Source organism: Callionymus lyra, chromosome 16, assembly GCF_982586985.1.
Source record: "Callionymus lyra chromosome 16, fCalLyr1.hap1.1, whole genome shotgun sequence".
In the NCBI taxonomy this organism is placed as follows: domain Eukaryota; kingdom Metazoa; phylum Chordata; class Actinopteri; order Syngnathiformes; family Callionymidae; genus Callionymus; species Callionymus lyra.
Window position 1 is genome coordinate 8,467,977 of NC_141833.1, and position 14,012 is coordinate 8,481,988.

At 37.6% G+C, this 14,012-nt stretch overlaps 2 protein-coding genes across 3 annotated transcripts; both read right to left on the reverse strand.

Annotated features, from left to right (window-relative positions):
- Positions 1-463: 463 nt before the first annotated feature.
- On the reverse strand, positions 464-4,073 carry rbp1.1 (retinol binding protein 1, cellular, tandem duplicate 1). Its single transcript, XM_087811985.1, has 4 exons — positions 3,960-4,073; positions 2,672-2,850; positions 1,619-1,720; positions 464-548 (listed from the first exon to the last, which is right to left on the reverse strand). The coding sequence occupies exons 1-4, from the start codon at positions 4,030-4,032 to the stop codon at positions 498-500; spliced, it is 405 nt and encodes a 134-aa protein (XP_087668111.1). The 5' UTR covers positions 4,033-4,073; the 3' UTR covers positions 464-497.
- Positions 4,074-5,712: 1,639 nt separating this feature from the next.
- On the reverse strand, positions 5,713-13,993 carry nmnat3 (nicotinamide nucleotide adenylyltransferase 3). 2 transcript variants are annotated; one of them, XM_087811984.1, is made up of 5 exons: positions 13,960-13,993; positions 12,580-12,726; positions 9,309-9,492; positions 7,676-7,755; positions 5,713-6,953 (listed from the first exon to the last, which is right to left on the reverse strand). In XM_087811984.1, exons 2-5 carry the CDS (start codon positions 12,689-12,691, stop codon positions 6,544-6,546), a joined length of 786 nt encoding a protein of 261 aa, XP_087668110.1. In that variant the 5' UTR covers positions 12,692-12,726; positions 13,960-13,993; the 3' UTR covers positions 5,713-6,543. The 2 variants fall into 2 exon arrangements, with proteins under 2 accessions (XP_087668110.1, XP_087668109.1); XM_087811983.1 differs by having other exon boundaries at positions 5,713-6,956.
- Between the last annotated feature and the right edge of the window lie 19 nt (positions 13,994-14,012).

Sequence of the window (14,012 nt, forward strand, 5' to 3'; positions counted from 1 at the left end):
TTTCGAGCAGCACCGGTTGAAGCCATAAAAGTGAATTATAAAGATCACATGACCTCCTTGGCAGAGGTCATTAAAAGGTGAAATTCCAAACACCAACTATGTGTGGGTTCATTTTATGATTTTATTTGCAATTAAAGGCACATTTCCAAAGCATTTTGAGTGTATGTACACAATTTTTCTTCATTCCGGGGACTGGATGAGAAGGAAAGGCACTTAACAAGCTTTCACAGACACTCCTTTCATTAGAGCCCGGGATCAGCGTTTCTCTCCTGTCAGATCAGCTTTATCTACGGATGCACCTACAACTTCTAAGCATGCATATCAAAGGAGCATCCTTTGATTTAGGCTACAGAATATAGACTACGATGGAAGTGATTGTCTGTTTGATGAGTGTCGGAGGAGGAGGATGAGTAGATGGAAGGTTCGAGGCTAACGGAATGCGAGCCAATCGCAGCAGGGATCAGGGGGTCACCGTCGCTTTAGATCAAACCGGCTTCTTAGGTCTTTTTGAAGACCTGCTTGGAAACAATGCCACCAGCTCTCAGCTCCTGTAGGACACACACACACAATAGATGTTCCTGAGGATTCATGAAGGGATTCCAAAGTTGATTCATCTTGTTTGAATATATGCATTCAATTATCTTTTTTCTAGCCCTAACCCATCTTCCAGCTACTTGAGAATGTATGTACAAATGTTGAAACAAACAAAAAAAAAATACTTGTAAATATTTATTGTAACTTAAAACCACATTTTAAATTGGAAATATTATGCAATGAACTGTTTTGTACAAAGTTATTTTAGGCAGCTATTTATTAGCTTTATTACCATCGTATTTTATATATATAACGACTTTATTATTTTACTTCAGATTATTTTATGCTTTATTATTTTAATGTTTATACTGTGAATGTTACTTTTTGTATGTAGTATTTTCTCTGAATATCGAAACGATCCACAAAAATATATCTATGTTTACAATATATAACCAAATCAATGTAATTCATATTTCTAAAGCCGACTTATTTGTTTCTGATACTAATTCGGTACATTTTTTACAATTTAAAACAAATTCAACAGTTTCGTGTCAAGCAACATAGTTTTGTTTAAATTAATTTCTGGTCGTTTGAAATTCCGTCAAAGCATCTTACTGCCACTGGAGGTCGCTGTTGCTCCACAATCAAACCCCCCTCGTCCTCTCACTAAAAACAATTTAATGTGTAAATGCGATTGAAAAGACTAGGTTTGAATTAAATAACACGGACGAATCTTTCTTTTTTTCTCCCCCCGAGCTTTGATATGAGTAATCACACGAGAGAATCCGATAACAGCGCCAATGAAAAAGATAATGTTCCTTTAATTCTTATCAGATAATAACACTCTCATTACAGGCCGCTGTGTGTGAATCTGGCGCAGAAAAATGAGTTTATTGAAGTCAGAAATTAAATGTCTGGATAATAGGAATCACAATATGACAAGGTTGGTTAGCTGGGATTGATGAAAGGCCATTTTAAAAGGCGATTATGGTGGGGAAATAATTGAGGGGAGGAAACAGTGCACGAGTTTCATTAGGATATTTCATTAACGTTGACAATGACTTTCTGTAGTAGGATCTCTCACCAGATGCAACTCATCTCCTTCCACCCAGTGAGTCCAGCCTCTTCCTTCGATCTCACCCTTCTGCACACACACCAGCTTGTCGCCCTCCCAGCTGATGGTGGTCTGAGAGGAGAGACACACACATTAAATATCATATAGTGCCTGGGATTTGTCTCCAACAGAGGTGAAGTGGAACACTGCTTTCTTAATATAAATCTTAATATAAATATTAGATCATGAGGGCCTTTCACAGCCAAACACCAGCGAACAGCTTATAGTAAATCTATAATCTGCCTGTGGACACACAAAAGGCTTGTTTGACGAGAGAAACTGTGAGTACTTCCTGATCCCCTTCAGCACTGAAATCTGATTATAGTTTCGAAACCATTCGTCATGAAACAGCAGCTGTTGATGTGAAAGAAGAAACTAAAAAAAGTACCAGCATGAGCCTTCATGATAGTTACATTCGTTATAAAACAAAGCAATTTGTTGGAAAATGAATATAAATATACATCCAGGAAATCTGTTTTTGTCGCAGAAATATTTGACTAAATTGCTTAAATATTATGTCAGACTTAATTGCAAAAAGGGTCACAATTATATTTAAAAAAAAAATCCAATTAAGGGAAGAACAAAGTCTTTATTTGTTGAACAGTCCGAACATAATTCAATATCAGTTTCTGGTTAATTATTGGAAGAACTTTCAATTGGTTAAAAAAAACGTTTTTCTTTAATTGTGCATCGACTTTCTGCATTAACTTTTGGGTTGAAATTAGTATTGAATTAGATTTTGTGCCAAATGTATTTATTAAATAACTATTTTGGGATGCATTTAAATGAAAACAACATTTTATCTTTTGTTTTATTCACATTTCTCACAATTTTTTTAATTTTTTTTATTATATTAACACATCTGTTGGTCAACAGTATGTTTTGATAAAAGCCTTGTTAATGCTGTTTAATAACCATTTATACAGTTATTTTATTCAGCTCATACTAAATGTTGGCTTCATACAAACAGTTGAAAACATTGATTTGAATTGTTTGCAATGATTCCGGGGGTTCAGATCTCACCATGCACTTCCTGTCGTCGACTCCTGACAGATCCTCTTCGAACTCTTTGCCCACGTGGAAGTCCATGTTGTAGTTCTTGAAGGTGCTGAGGGTCTTGATGATGATGTGGTCCCCTTCGTGGCTGATCTCCTTGTCCGGCTTCAGCAGAGTTGCGATTTTCCTGATGGCGACGTTCACATCTGCAACAAGACGAGTATCACTGCGATAAGTTCTGACGTGAGAAAAACGAAGAAAAAAAACGGCTGGATAATAAAACGCTGACTCATCATATTTAGCATTATGGCAGCTACTGGAGAGGGGACACCCTGGAAAGCCATCTTGTTAGGTTGCAGAGTTATCTCATATCCCATCATGCTGTCCAATAATATTTTATAGTAAAAAAATATTCACTCTTTTTAAAGTAGAAACTACACAATCCGCAAAATATAACCAATTTAAGATTTATGTACAAGTAAATGTACATATGTGGCATTTCATTTTTCAAAAAAACACGTAGATAAATTATCATAAATTATCTTCCAGACTGCAGAGCAAAAGATGTAACTTTTTTGAAAACCAAGAAGTAAAAACATGAAAATATAGGTCAATTAAAACCAAACAAAACCTTTTTCTTATATTGTGTTTAAATGATGTCCAATGTATCCAACAAAAATCAGGAACAGACCATAACAGTCCACCAGAACAAGCCTCAGAGATGAGGTCGTGGAAAGAGTGTCTTTTGTCCAGTTTCCCTCCTTGTTCAAGTGTATGTTTGTCATTGAATGCACCACATTCACCCAGTAGAGCAGGGGCCTTAAACACAACTCACCCGAGGTGAATCCAGACTGGGCTGCATCTTTTTCAGCGAGTCTACGATCCTAATATCCTCGTATTTTATTGTTCAATTGGTGTTTTTCTTCTTGTTCGTTTTCACTGTGAATTTTGGCCCTTTTGTCCAATTGTATGTGTTTTTTTTTAAATCTGATAAATATGAATCATACAATCAAAGATACATTAATGTTTAATGTGATATTTACTAACATCTAACGGAGGACTTTAGAATATCAGCTCTCGAGACACAAGTGGCCCCCGAGCCATAAATGTGAGAATCCTTAAATAGTTCAATAGATGATCATTAAGAAATGTTAATTTTTTCAAGTTTTTTTTAATGCTTTTGAACCTTGATTCCTTTGTGTAAAAAGGTCAATAAGGACCAACAGATAGGATTCTGAAGATGGATGATAAGAATTAGAAGAAGCTAAAATCTGTGTATAAAAGAAAAATTGGCTGATGTGTTGGTAACACTCACCGAGAGCCTTCAGGTACTCCTCGAAGTTGTCATTGGACATCATCTTCCAGTATCCATTCAGATCCACGGGCATGATGTCTGTCTCTCTGCGTTCTCACCTCCCGTTGATAGAAAAAGATCAGCGATGACCAGCGACTGGCGAGGAGTGTACGGTCCGCCGTCAAAAGCCTCCTTTTGAACCCAACTGCCTTTAATGCGATTACTCACCTGCCTTTCACTCGTCAAATAGAAACCGGCGCTCTCTCCTCCCGACCTGAGAAGGTAAGCCCCTTAATCCTCGGCATCACACCGCCCGCCTGGGCCGCGACGCACCACGTACACTGGAGCGCTTTCTTCGAGAGAATGCTTACTGCGCCAGAGTGAGATTACAATGAATGCACTTCCTTCAGTCATTAACCAGAGGCACATATGTAATTCCACGTGTGACAGATTTGGACCTTACTTCTTTTGGGGAATAATGAGCTCTTTTGAGTCAATAGCATAGTCTAAAGAGATTAAAGGGTTGATCAGTTGTACCTTCTTTATTTTTAACTCACTAAATGGAATTGATGGAGCTTCATTAAGAGAACTCAGGTCGGTCAGGTTAGATTACTGATAATCCAACACTTTCAATTGATGATGGATGATGTTCAGACTAAGGGTAACCAGGGTGACTCGGTTTTAAACCTGGATCCTTTCTATTTCAGGGTTTTTATGCTGCTAGTACAGGTTTCTTTGGGGCAGTCCAAGAGTAAATACAAGTAAACATAATTTCTAGTGCAACTAATGTGAAACTCCAACCATACTGACTCACCCACATGTTTCAAATGTTGAAGTCTTCTTCTCCAAGATGCAGTTAATCCCTCATCATGACCATGTTTTGAACTTATTACTTTATAAAGTTCTCCCCCGTATAAAATCTCAGCAAACAAGAGGTTACGATAGCAGAGTCAATTATGCTGTACTTATGGCTCCACTCCTCTAGCCAGCTGTAATCAAGCCCTGCTTTGTTTATACAACGAGTCCCTTGGAGGTGGAGACTTCCAGAACAAACCTCAGTGTTTGACCAATCACAGCAGATTCGGTGTGGTTATGGTAAACAAGATTCCAGTGGGTGGGGCTTAATCACATTTTCTAATGTAAATATTTCAATGAAAAGAGAGTTTTGTACAAACAGACACTAATGAGAACAATAGAGTCCAACATCTATTTAAGAGAACATCTAGACAAGCACTCGATAGTGCAGACAAGATTGTCATATATATAATATAATTGTCCTGAATGAATCTGCTAGATATAATTCGGAACCTTGTTAGAATTTGAAATATTGCAATACAGAAATTAGTTCAATGGGACAGCAGGTGGCAGTAGTGTTCTTAAACAATTGAGCACACAGTAGCAGCGAGCAAGAGTAGAAGCTGCCACAAGAGTGAGGAATCCATCTCACTTCGTAAATCATTTCTTTGTAAATCTGTTTATACAGTAAAGGCCAAAAGTTTGGACGCACATGATGAGATCATTCAACGTTCTCTTTTCAATTTTCCAGTCTTGCGTTTCTTATAGTAATGATGGTCACTGGTTTCTCCTAACTTAGCTGATTGATTCTTGTCATAATATGAATTCTAACAGTTGAATTAGGATGTCGACAGTGTTTCAACCTGACCGCTGCACAACACAAGACATGTTTATCATTTTGTTTAATCCACATGTATTCATTCGTAGTTTTGATGATAATCTACAATCCAAATAGTGGTGACAAAAAAGACAATACATTGAATGAAACAGTGAGTCAAAACTTTTGGCCTGTACTGTACTTTCTTCTACTTATTTTGCTATAACAGACTTGGATTGTTCAACTGAAAAAAAGAGTGAATTTGTAAAATTGTAATGTTTACAGCAACACAGTCAAGAATAACGTTGGATAGTTATATGAAAGGAAATGTAATATCATTTAATATTGACAGCACAACAAAAAACGTCACATTTCTGTCCATGTTTCCAACATTGTTACTGTTTCCGTGTTTATTTTTTATCAAAAACAGATATTTAAGATTCTTTCAAATGGTTGTGTCAGTTCTGGCTTTGAGTATTGACAGCTTTACTTGTGATGAGGCTCAAATGTTTAATTGCATTTTTGTTTCATTATTTAAAAACTATGAAAAAAAGTTTTATTATTAATAGTTACTTTAGATGCCGCATCAATGTTTTCATCTCACTAATGTCGTCGGAGAAACACAAAAGTTTTATTCAACACTTTAGCTGCAAGGCAAAGGAAATAAAATTGGAGCATACTTTTTGGAAGTGGCTTTTATAAAAAGATCCAATGTGAGCTCCAAGTCTGCCCGCTTCAGAATGTTTTTCCCGATAGATAGAAGCAGATGTTATAAAACACTCATGGTGTGGGTTCCCATTCTTTTTAGCAGACTTTATTTTGTAAGTAGCTGAAATGTATTCGCCAACAATCTCAGAAGACATTTTTTGTTCAAATCTCTGCCAGACTGCAGAGCAAAAGCAGCCTTCAGTCCCTGAAGAGAAGCAGAGATGTGGTGCTGGAACTCATGCTTGAACGACTCCTGTGATGTGTCCTAGCAGCACCGAGGCTCAGTCAGTCATCCAGACTCTGCACGGGCTGCTGCGCCAGCTTGGTGAGAGGCCTCAGCGCCGCATCCTTATTCCTCTTCTCGCTGTCCTCCGTGTACAGTCTGTGCCGGTGGATGTATTCGATCACGGCGTCTGGGATCAGGTACTTCACGCTCAGTCCCCTCCTCAGAGCTCGACGGACCTCGGTGGCGCTGGTCTCGTTTCTGACCCATTCCCTCACCAGGTGGATGTTCCTCTCGTGGCGAGAGAGGACGTCGGACTGGTGCACGGCGAGCTCCGGCTGGAGGCCCCCGCGGCTGACGCAGACCAGGCCGAAGCGTCCGGCCAGTTCCTCCAAGTGCTCGTCCGACCACATGCCCGGGATATCGAGGGTGTGTAGGAAGTCGGCGCCACAGAGCAGCTTTAACTGAGGAGCTGCTGGAACGACACAAACGTAAAGATGCTGGAAATACATTTTGGATCAACAGCTGGATTATTTTTTCAGTATAAACCAAACAACACAATTGTTACTTTAGCCCAGACATCATTTTACTGCTCTTTAAAACAACAAGAGAAAGTAGATGGATGACTATAGTTTAGTTAGTGTCTGCATGTCGGAGAGTGTGTGTGTGTGTGTGTGCATACAACGGTGTGTCTCAACAGCAAAACCACATCTTTACTTAAAATCAAACTGATAAACTTCCCTTAATGCAGCTTTATGAAAGATGGCTCCCCCTAGTGTTAGAATGATTACACTAATAACTCTGTAATAGTAAAAACTACTCCAGCACTGCTGCCGCGGTCAGCAAGTGGATTTGTCTATAAAACAAGAGAAAGACTCTATTTGTGGCCGTTTTCTCTCCTTGGAAAAAGTCTATTTCGTACTTGGTAGCCATTATGGAAATAAATGCAACCGCCATATCCAATCCAAATATATATATTTTAATTAAATGTGACTGGTGATTTCATCAAAGTATAAACCACCAAAAACGGATTCCAGGTCAGGCACAGATATACCATTTTTAGGGCTTTAAAATGTAGTTAAAATAATAACAATAATGGTGTTTTAGGGTGATAGACTAGATGCTCAATCCCCACTTTATGACCTTTAATTTTGATGAAGTAAGATTTGTCTGGACACAAGAGAAGCTACTTACTTGAGATGGGAGGAGGGTTTCCATTGGAGTTCTTGTCAGTTCTCTGCTCGTACTCCTTCTGAATTCGCCCATAATGGTACCTGGACATAAAGAAAGAGGATAAGATGAACTCCAGGACTTTTGCAATGGAAGCTCCCAAACATAGAGCAGATTCATGTTGCCATGAGTCAAGAGCGACGCAGGCCTCTGGGTTAAAACAACCCCAATAATGACCAGTTTGATAAAAATACAAAATAAAAATACAGTCAATGATTTCCTAAATCAGAAATCAAGAGCTTTTTAAATAATAATTTTACAGCCAAACATCTAAAATAAAATCTATGCTTAATATATATGCAGAAACTGTTTCCTTCAACTGAGAAAAATCTTTAAACTTAGGAAAATGTTGTCGGAACATGATCTGGAGCTTGTAATCCATGCGTTTGTTTCTTCTCGTCTGGACTATTGTAACAGTTTGTTTTCATGTCTTAACAAGAAGGAGCTGTCTCGCCTGCAGTTGATACAAAACTCTGCAGCGAGAATTATAACCCGCTCCACTAGAAGAACTCACATTTCTCCGATCCTTAGAACTCTTCACTGGCTTCCACTTTCTTTCAGGATCAACTTTAAAATTCTGGTTCTTACTTTCAGAGCTATTCATGGTCAGGCTCCTCCTTACATCACTGATCTGATCCAGCCTTACACCCCAGCTCAGGCTCTGAGGTCTGTGGATCAGAATCTACTGATGGTTCCACGCACACGGTTCAGGACCAGAGGAGAGAAATCTTTTCAGGCTGTTGCTCCTAAGCTTTGGAACGATCTTCCTCTCTCTTTGCGCTTGATGGATCTACTGACTCCTTCAAGAAACACCTTAAGACGTTTCTATTTGTTCAGGCTTTTCCTTGATTTTCTGGAACTCCTGTGTTGTTCTCAGTATTATATTGACCTTTAAAGTATATACTTTTTTGAGTATTGTTTGATTGTTAAGGGATAAATAAATATTACTTACTTACTTACTTAGTTACTTAATCAGAACTATTCCGCACATCAAAGGATTTCACTCTCCAAATCTACTCACTTATTCGCCACATTATCACGTCAAAGAGTTTTCCCAAAAAAGAGCAGAGAAATTTAAAACAAATAAATAGGTGACATGTTCAAGAACCTGTATTTTAACATCTGTGGGGAAAGAGTTCAATCCCCAGATAAAGCGTGAGACGGAGGCAGCGTGGATGAATCGAATCTCTTTGTGTGAGTACGCGTGAGCGTGATGACGAATAATGCGTCAGGACCTGCTCAGAGCTCGGGGAACAACAGGCTAATTCATGTTGCACAAACGTCTTAGTGCCGCCCAGCTGGGGGACGGTGACAACACGTAAGTGGATTTGTGTGAAATGTGAAGAGAAAGAAGGGGGAGCAGGTGGATTTAATGGACTTTTAGTGGTGCAGAGGTGGAGATTCTTTCTGAAAGTAAAAGTGTAGATTGTTGGCAGGAGCCTAGAGAGTCTCTTTCACCGACACATCATGTTGTTTTTTACCTTCTCAAAAGCCTGACGACGATCAAGTCAGACTGAGATACGCTTTATGACTCAAAACAAACATGGGGATCATCTAAGAATTTCATTTTACCCGACATTCATTCAGATCTTTGTACCTCATAGTCACCACTGTTTCCGTCCAGTCCGGCTGTCTGCTCTCCCAGTCGTCGACGGTGACCCAGTTCGAGGTCCGCAGAGCCAACTTTGCCATCGCGATTCTGTGTTTGGACTCGACCAGGCCCTGTTTCCCATAGCCGTCGCTAACTGGAGACACTATTCCGCCAACTACCTGGTACTGACCTGCAAGTGGAGCTCGATCAGTAAAAGATGGCAAATTGAGTGAGCTATGGATGTAATACTACTACATACATGACATGTTTGTTCTTGTTAAATAACTCAAATATTTTAAATGGTTACATATCGGCTCAAGTCTGAGTTGACCTTGGACAAAGGGCAAAGCATAAGAGCATTACTTATGTGTCGGCCCACTTAACACTTCATGGTGCGAAAGTGTCTTAACGGTGACTCAGAACATTCAATCTCTAGTCTTCATAGGTTTCTTTGCATGCAGTGATAAGTAAGTAAGTAAGTAATTTTTATTTGTATAGCGCTTTTACAGACCAGGGTCACAAAGCGCTTAAACAATCAAAACAATATTCAATAAAGTATATACTTTAAAGATCAAGATAAAACTGATAACACAACACAAGTTCCAGAAAATCAAGGAAAAGCCTGAACAAATAGAAACGTCTTAAGATGTTTTTTAAAGGAGTCAGTAGACAGTTGGGGTTAAAGACAACGTTTTAGTTACAGTTACATATGCAAACGCATTCACAAACGATCAAATCTACTTTCGTAAAATCTGATTTTATTCAGCTTCCTGCCTCGGGCATAACACCTATCATTTGTGACTTAAAAGCAGCTTCAAACAGAACTCCAGTACGTTACATTTTCACATTATAATTATTTCTTTCAGTCTCAAATAATAGGTTTACCTTTGAACATTCAAAAAGAGACAACTCAAAATCGCACAACTTCCAAAGCACAGACCAATCAGCTCTTCCTGCTGTGGTTACAATTTGTGTATGTTTTACAAGATATGTCTGTAAATGTAGAATTTGTTCGGATGACTCGTTTCCACCAGCAGGTGGCGCTATCACCTCCATTCAAGTAGGGTTGCGGCTCAAGAGACTGATACTTGCATTGACTGTTTTGAAACAATAATAACCCAATAAGGTTTTTTCATGGGAGTTACACTTTTTAAACACTAGAGGGAGCCAGAAACGATTTGTTCAATGCTGCGTATTTCGGCTTTAAGATAATTTTGATTAAAGTTTTTCCAGTGTGGTCCAATCAGTTAAATGAAGTTGCGAAAATAATCAGCTACAGTTTTACTTTTTTTTTTTAGATTACAATGAATGCACTTCCTTCAGTCATTAACCAGAGGCACATATGTAATTCCACGTGTGACAGATTTGGACCTTATGCGCCTACTTTTGGGGAATAATGAGCTCTTTTGAGTCAATAGCAAAGTCTAGAGATTAAAGGGTTGATCAGTTGTACCTTCTTTATTTTTAACTCACTAAATGGAATTGATTGAGCTCCATTAAGAGAACTCAGGTCAGTCAAGACACATTACTGATAATCCAACACTTTCAATTGATGATGGATGAAGTTTAGACTAAGGGTAACCAGGATGACTCGGTTTTAAACCTGGATCCTTTCTATTTCAGGGTTTTTATGGTGCTAGTAAAGGTTTCTTTGGGGCATGTAGTCTAAAGTCTATGTGTCTAAACAACTGAGTATTTTTTGAAAAATGTTTTTAGTTCATTGCTGACCTTGTACCCTACATTTATTTGAGGCTTTATAATGATATACTGTATATTGAAACATTATTTCTAGCAATGAGCTTAAATAGACAGGAGGTGGAAGTAGCATTATAAAACGTACTTGCACAACACAGTAGGCGAAGAAGAGTTGTTAGAGCATCTGAAACATCACCCAAACTTAATAATGCGTTCCATTATTAACAACTTTAGTCGAACGAAAGTGGTGTCCTCTAATGTTTGGAAACTTTTAGAAGACATTTTTGCTATACTGGCCAAAGGCCCTAAAAGAAAGGAAATGGAAGGTTAATGATTAATGAAGTGCTTTAATTAAAACCTCATTAAGTATGTCAGGATGATAAACTGCAACGACGCAGGACGTATCAAAGTCTGGGACGAGCTAATGTCAGAATATTATATTTTTATAGTCCACCTGTCAAGGTGACTGAATGTGTCAGACACTGTAGTGTACTTTCAATTATTTTTTTTTAATAAAAAATAGTATAAAATAACCTCAATATACAAAGATTACTTTTATAGACTAGCTTTTCAATTGATGTCGTTTTTTAAATGTCAACTGGTTTTACTTTCCTTTAATCAATCACTGTGTTTTACCTAAATATATTCCACATTAATAAATGTTTCTATCCTGTGACTATTGTGCTATTATCAATGTATTGTTCCATTTTTAAATTGATCCATATAATTAAAAGTATTATTATTATAATTATCATTATTGTTAAATAGTGAACTAAAACAATGTTTAGTAGGATCTTTAGGGGTAATGGATTAAATAGTTGGTAGGACTTGTGACACAATATATTGTCGCCAATGAAAAGATCAACTTCTGTTCTCGGCTGATTGAGACAATTAAAATGGCCAGTTGCTCACTCTTGGTAATAATTCAAGTCTTCCTCCCTTTACTACTTGTATTCATGTCAATTTGCTGTTTCCTTCACATTCGTGCCTGAGTAACATGAATAACTCTCCTGTGTTAATGTTTGATGTCTACATGGAAAAATAGGACACACGACTTTCCCTCGACATCAGAAACTGCACCGAAAATGCTTCATGTAATTTCATGAATGATTAAATTAACTCAGTGTGACTGTTATAAATGTGTGCAACTTATTGTTATTGTTACAGCTGATAGCAGACACATCACGATGGCAGCAGGGGTTCTGAATACTTTTCATAATGAAAGCCTCACTCTGGAGATTGAAAGTATTTTTGACTTGCCTCTCAAAAGCTTCATTGTTAAATCTAAACTTCACATTAAAAAGCAGCCTCTTCATGGAGAATCATGGACATTTAACTCAGAAAATTGATTAAATCCTTGTGTTATCTCGGGGTCAGGGTGACCGGAAGACTTCCAGGAATATATATGCAGTGGTGGAGGTCGTTCACGTTGACCAAGAGACAACACAAGTGACACCACAAACACATTTGTTTACAGGTGTTCGGGTCACCTTGACCCAGAGCTTACACAAGGGTTAATGATGCAGGATTAAAAGTCAGCTTGACAAATCATTTTGTACAGATGGTAAGAATTGTATCTCACCTGTGCCATGCATGTGATCTCTGGCCAGCTCAAACAGCCTCATGTGCTGGTTGGTGATAGGATTGAAGGAGCCACAGGCCAACAAAACCAGTGGAATGCGCTGGATGCCCATATCGGCGACAGCACTTCTGGTCTCGCTGAAACAACCTGACAAGAACAGATATTGATGGAATTGTATTCAGGAGTAGAGAGTATATTTATTGAATTTTAACTATCGCATTTTAATCTCTTCATGTTTTTTTTATATTATTTTTATTTACCATTAAAAAATACCATGTTGTGTTTACAAATACTGGTGATACATGTTTTCGGATTGCTGATATAAAATGGTGTGATGATAATGGTCAGTAGGTAAATTAAATACTGAGAAAATCACCGAGACAATTCATGCCTCCACCAAGAACCTACTTTCCAAATAGTTTATAAAAATAAATCATAATTTTTTAGTTAAGCTGTTTATAAAAGACGAAAAAAGCACATGAAAAAAGACAATTTTCTTTACATTGGTTTAGTTTCGGTGTTTCATATCTTACATAAGAAACCTAAATAAACTAAACTAAATATTTACACTTTTGTGTCACTTTCGGTTTTAAAATCATGTAAGGTTTAATTGAATTAGTGGTTCAGAACCATATTGTACATTATGAAGCAGAATTTCATCCAATGGCTATTGAAGATGAGAAAAATATTGTAGCTGGACAAACTTTTGAACGTTTCAACGGTAAACTGCTTCAGAAATCTGCCCCCCCATATACAGTATAAGATCAAAAATAAGAACAGGAATAACAGTGTGTGTTGTTTAATAGAGAACCTTTAGTTAAAATACATTGTGATTTCTCGTTCGGTTTGATTAAAATGAAAATATAAACCTGCATCAAATGTCTCCATTATTTTCAGAGTCGTGTGTAACAACTACTTGTTCTCAACAGGGATCAATGATTATTAGAGTTTGTCAACTTGCTACATCATCAAATTACATCATTAAAATATGAATAAAAGTCAAATAGTTCTGTTATGAAGCATAAAAGGACGCGAAATACGTTACTTTCACGCAAATCATTGTAATTAAATGAAGTTTAGGCAACTGGCCTATAGATTTTAAATTTGCTTTAATTTAGTATTCACATGATGCACATTTATGATACTAAAGTTTCTTTCATTCATAGCTTTAATAGAACACTATTATTGGATCTTTCTGATCTAAAACCATTTAACAGTAGCATTTATTCTGTCACCATCGACCTCATAACATTTGACTTTGACGCCTTCGATGACGCAAGAACAAGCAGATTAGCTCAACAAATATACAATAGTGCAGTTGTATAAATGACATGCATAGATCTTGAATGACAGTTACAAAAAAAACAAGATAATTCTTACTCCAGTTGGTCTCACATTGTTGACATTTGGTTGCAGGTGTCGCACACAATTCC

Excerpts from the sequence above, each read along its gene's own strand:
- rbp1.1 (XM_087811985.1), bottom strand. The coding sequence starts at position 4,032 with ATGCCCGTGGATCTGAATGGATACTGGAAGATGATGTCCAATGACAAC. Across the intron at positions 2,851-3,959 it reads GGAGTACCTGAAGGCTCTCG|ATGTGAACGTCGCCATCAGG; the intron begins GTGAGTGTTACC and ends GTCTTGTTGCAG. Across the intron at positions 1,721-2,671 it reads TCGACGACAGGAAGTGCATG|ACCACCATCAGCTGGGAGGG; the intron begins GTGAGATCTGAA and ends CTCTCCTCTCAG.
- nmnat3 (XM_087811983.1), bottom strand. The coding sequence starts at position 12,691 with ATGGGCATCCAGCGCATTCCACTGGTTTTGTTGGCCTGTGGCTCCTTC. Across the intron at positions 9,493-12,579 it reads AGATCACATGCATGGCACAG|GTCAGTACCAGGTAGTTGGC; the intron begins GTGAGATACAAT and ends CTCCACTTGCAG. Across the intron at positions 7,756-9,308 it reads GAAACAGTGGTGACTATGAG|GTACCATTATGGGCGAATTC; the intron begins GTACAAAGATCT and ends CTTTATGTCCAG.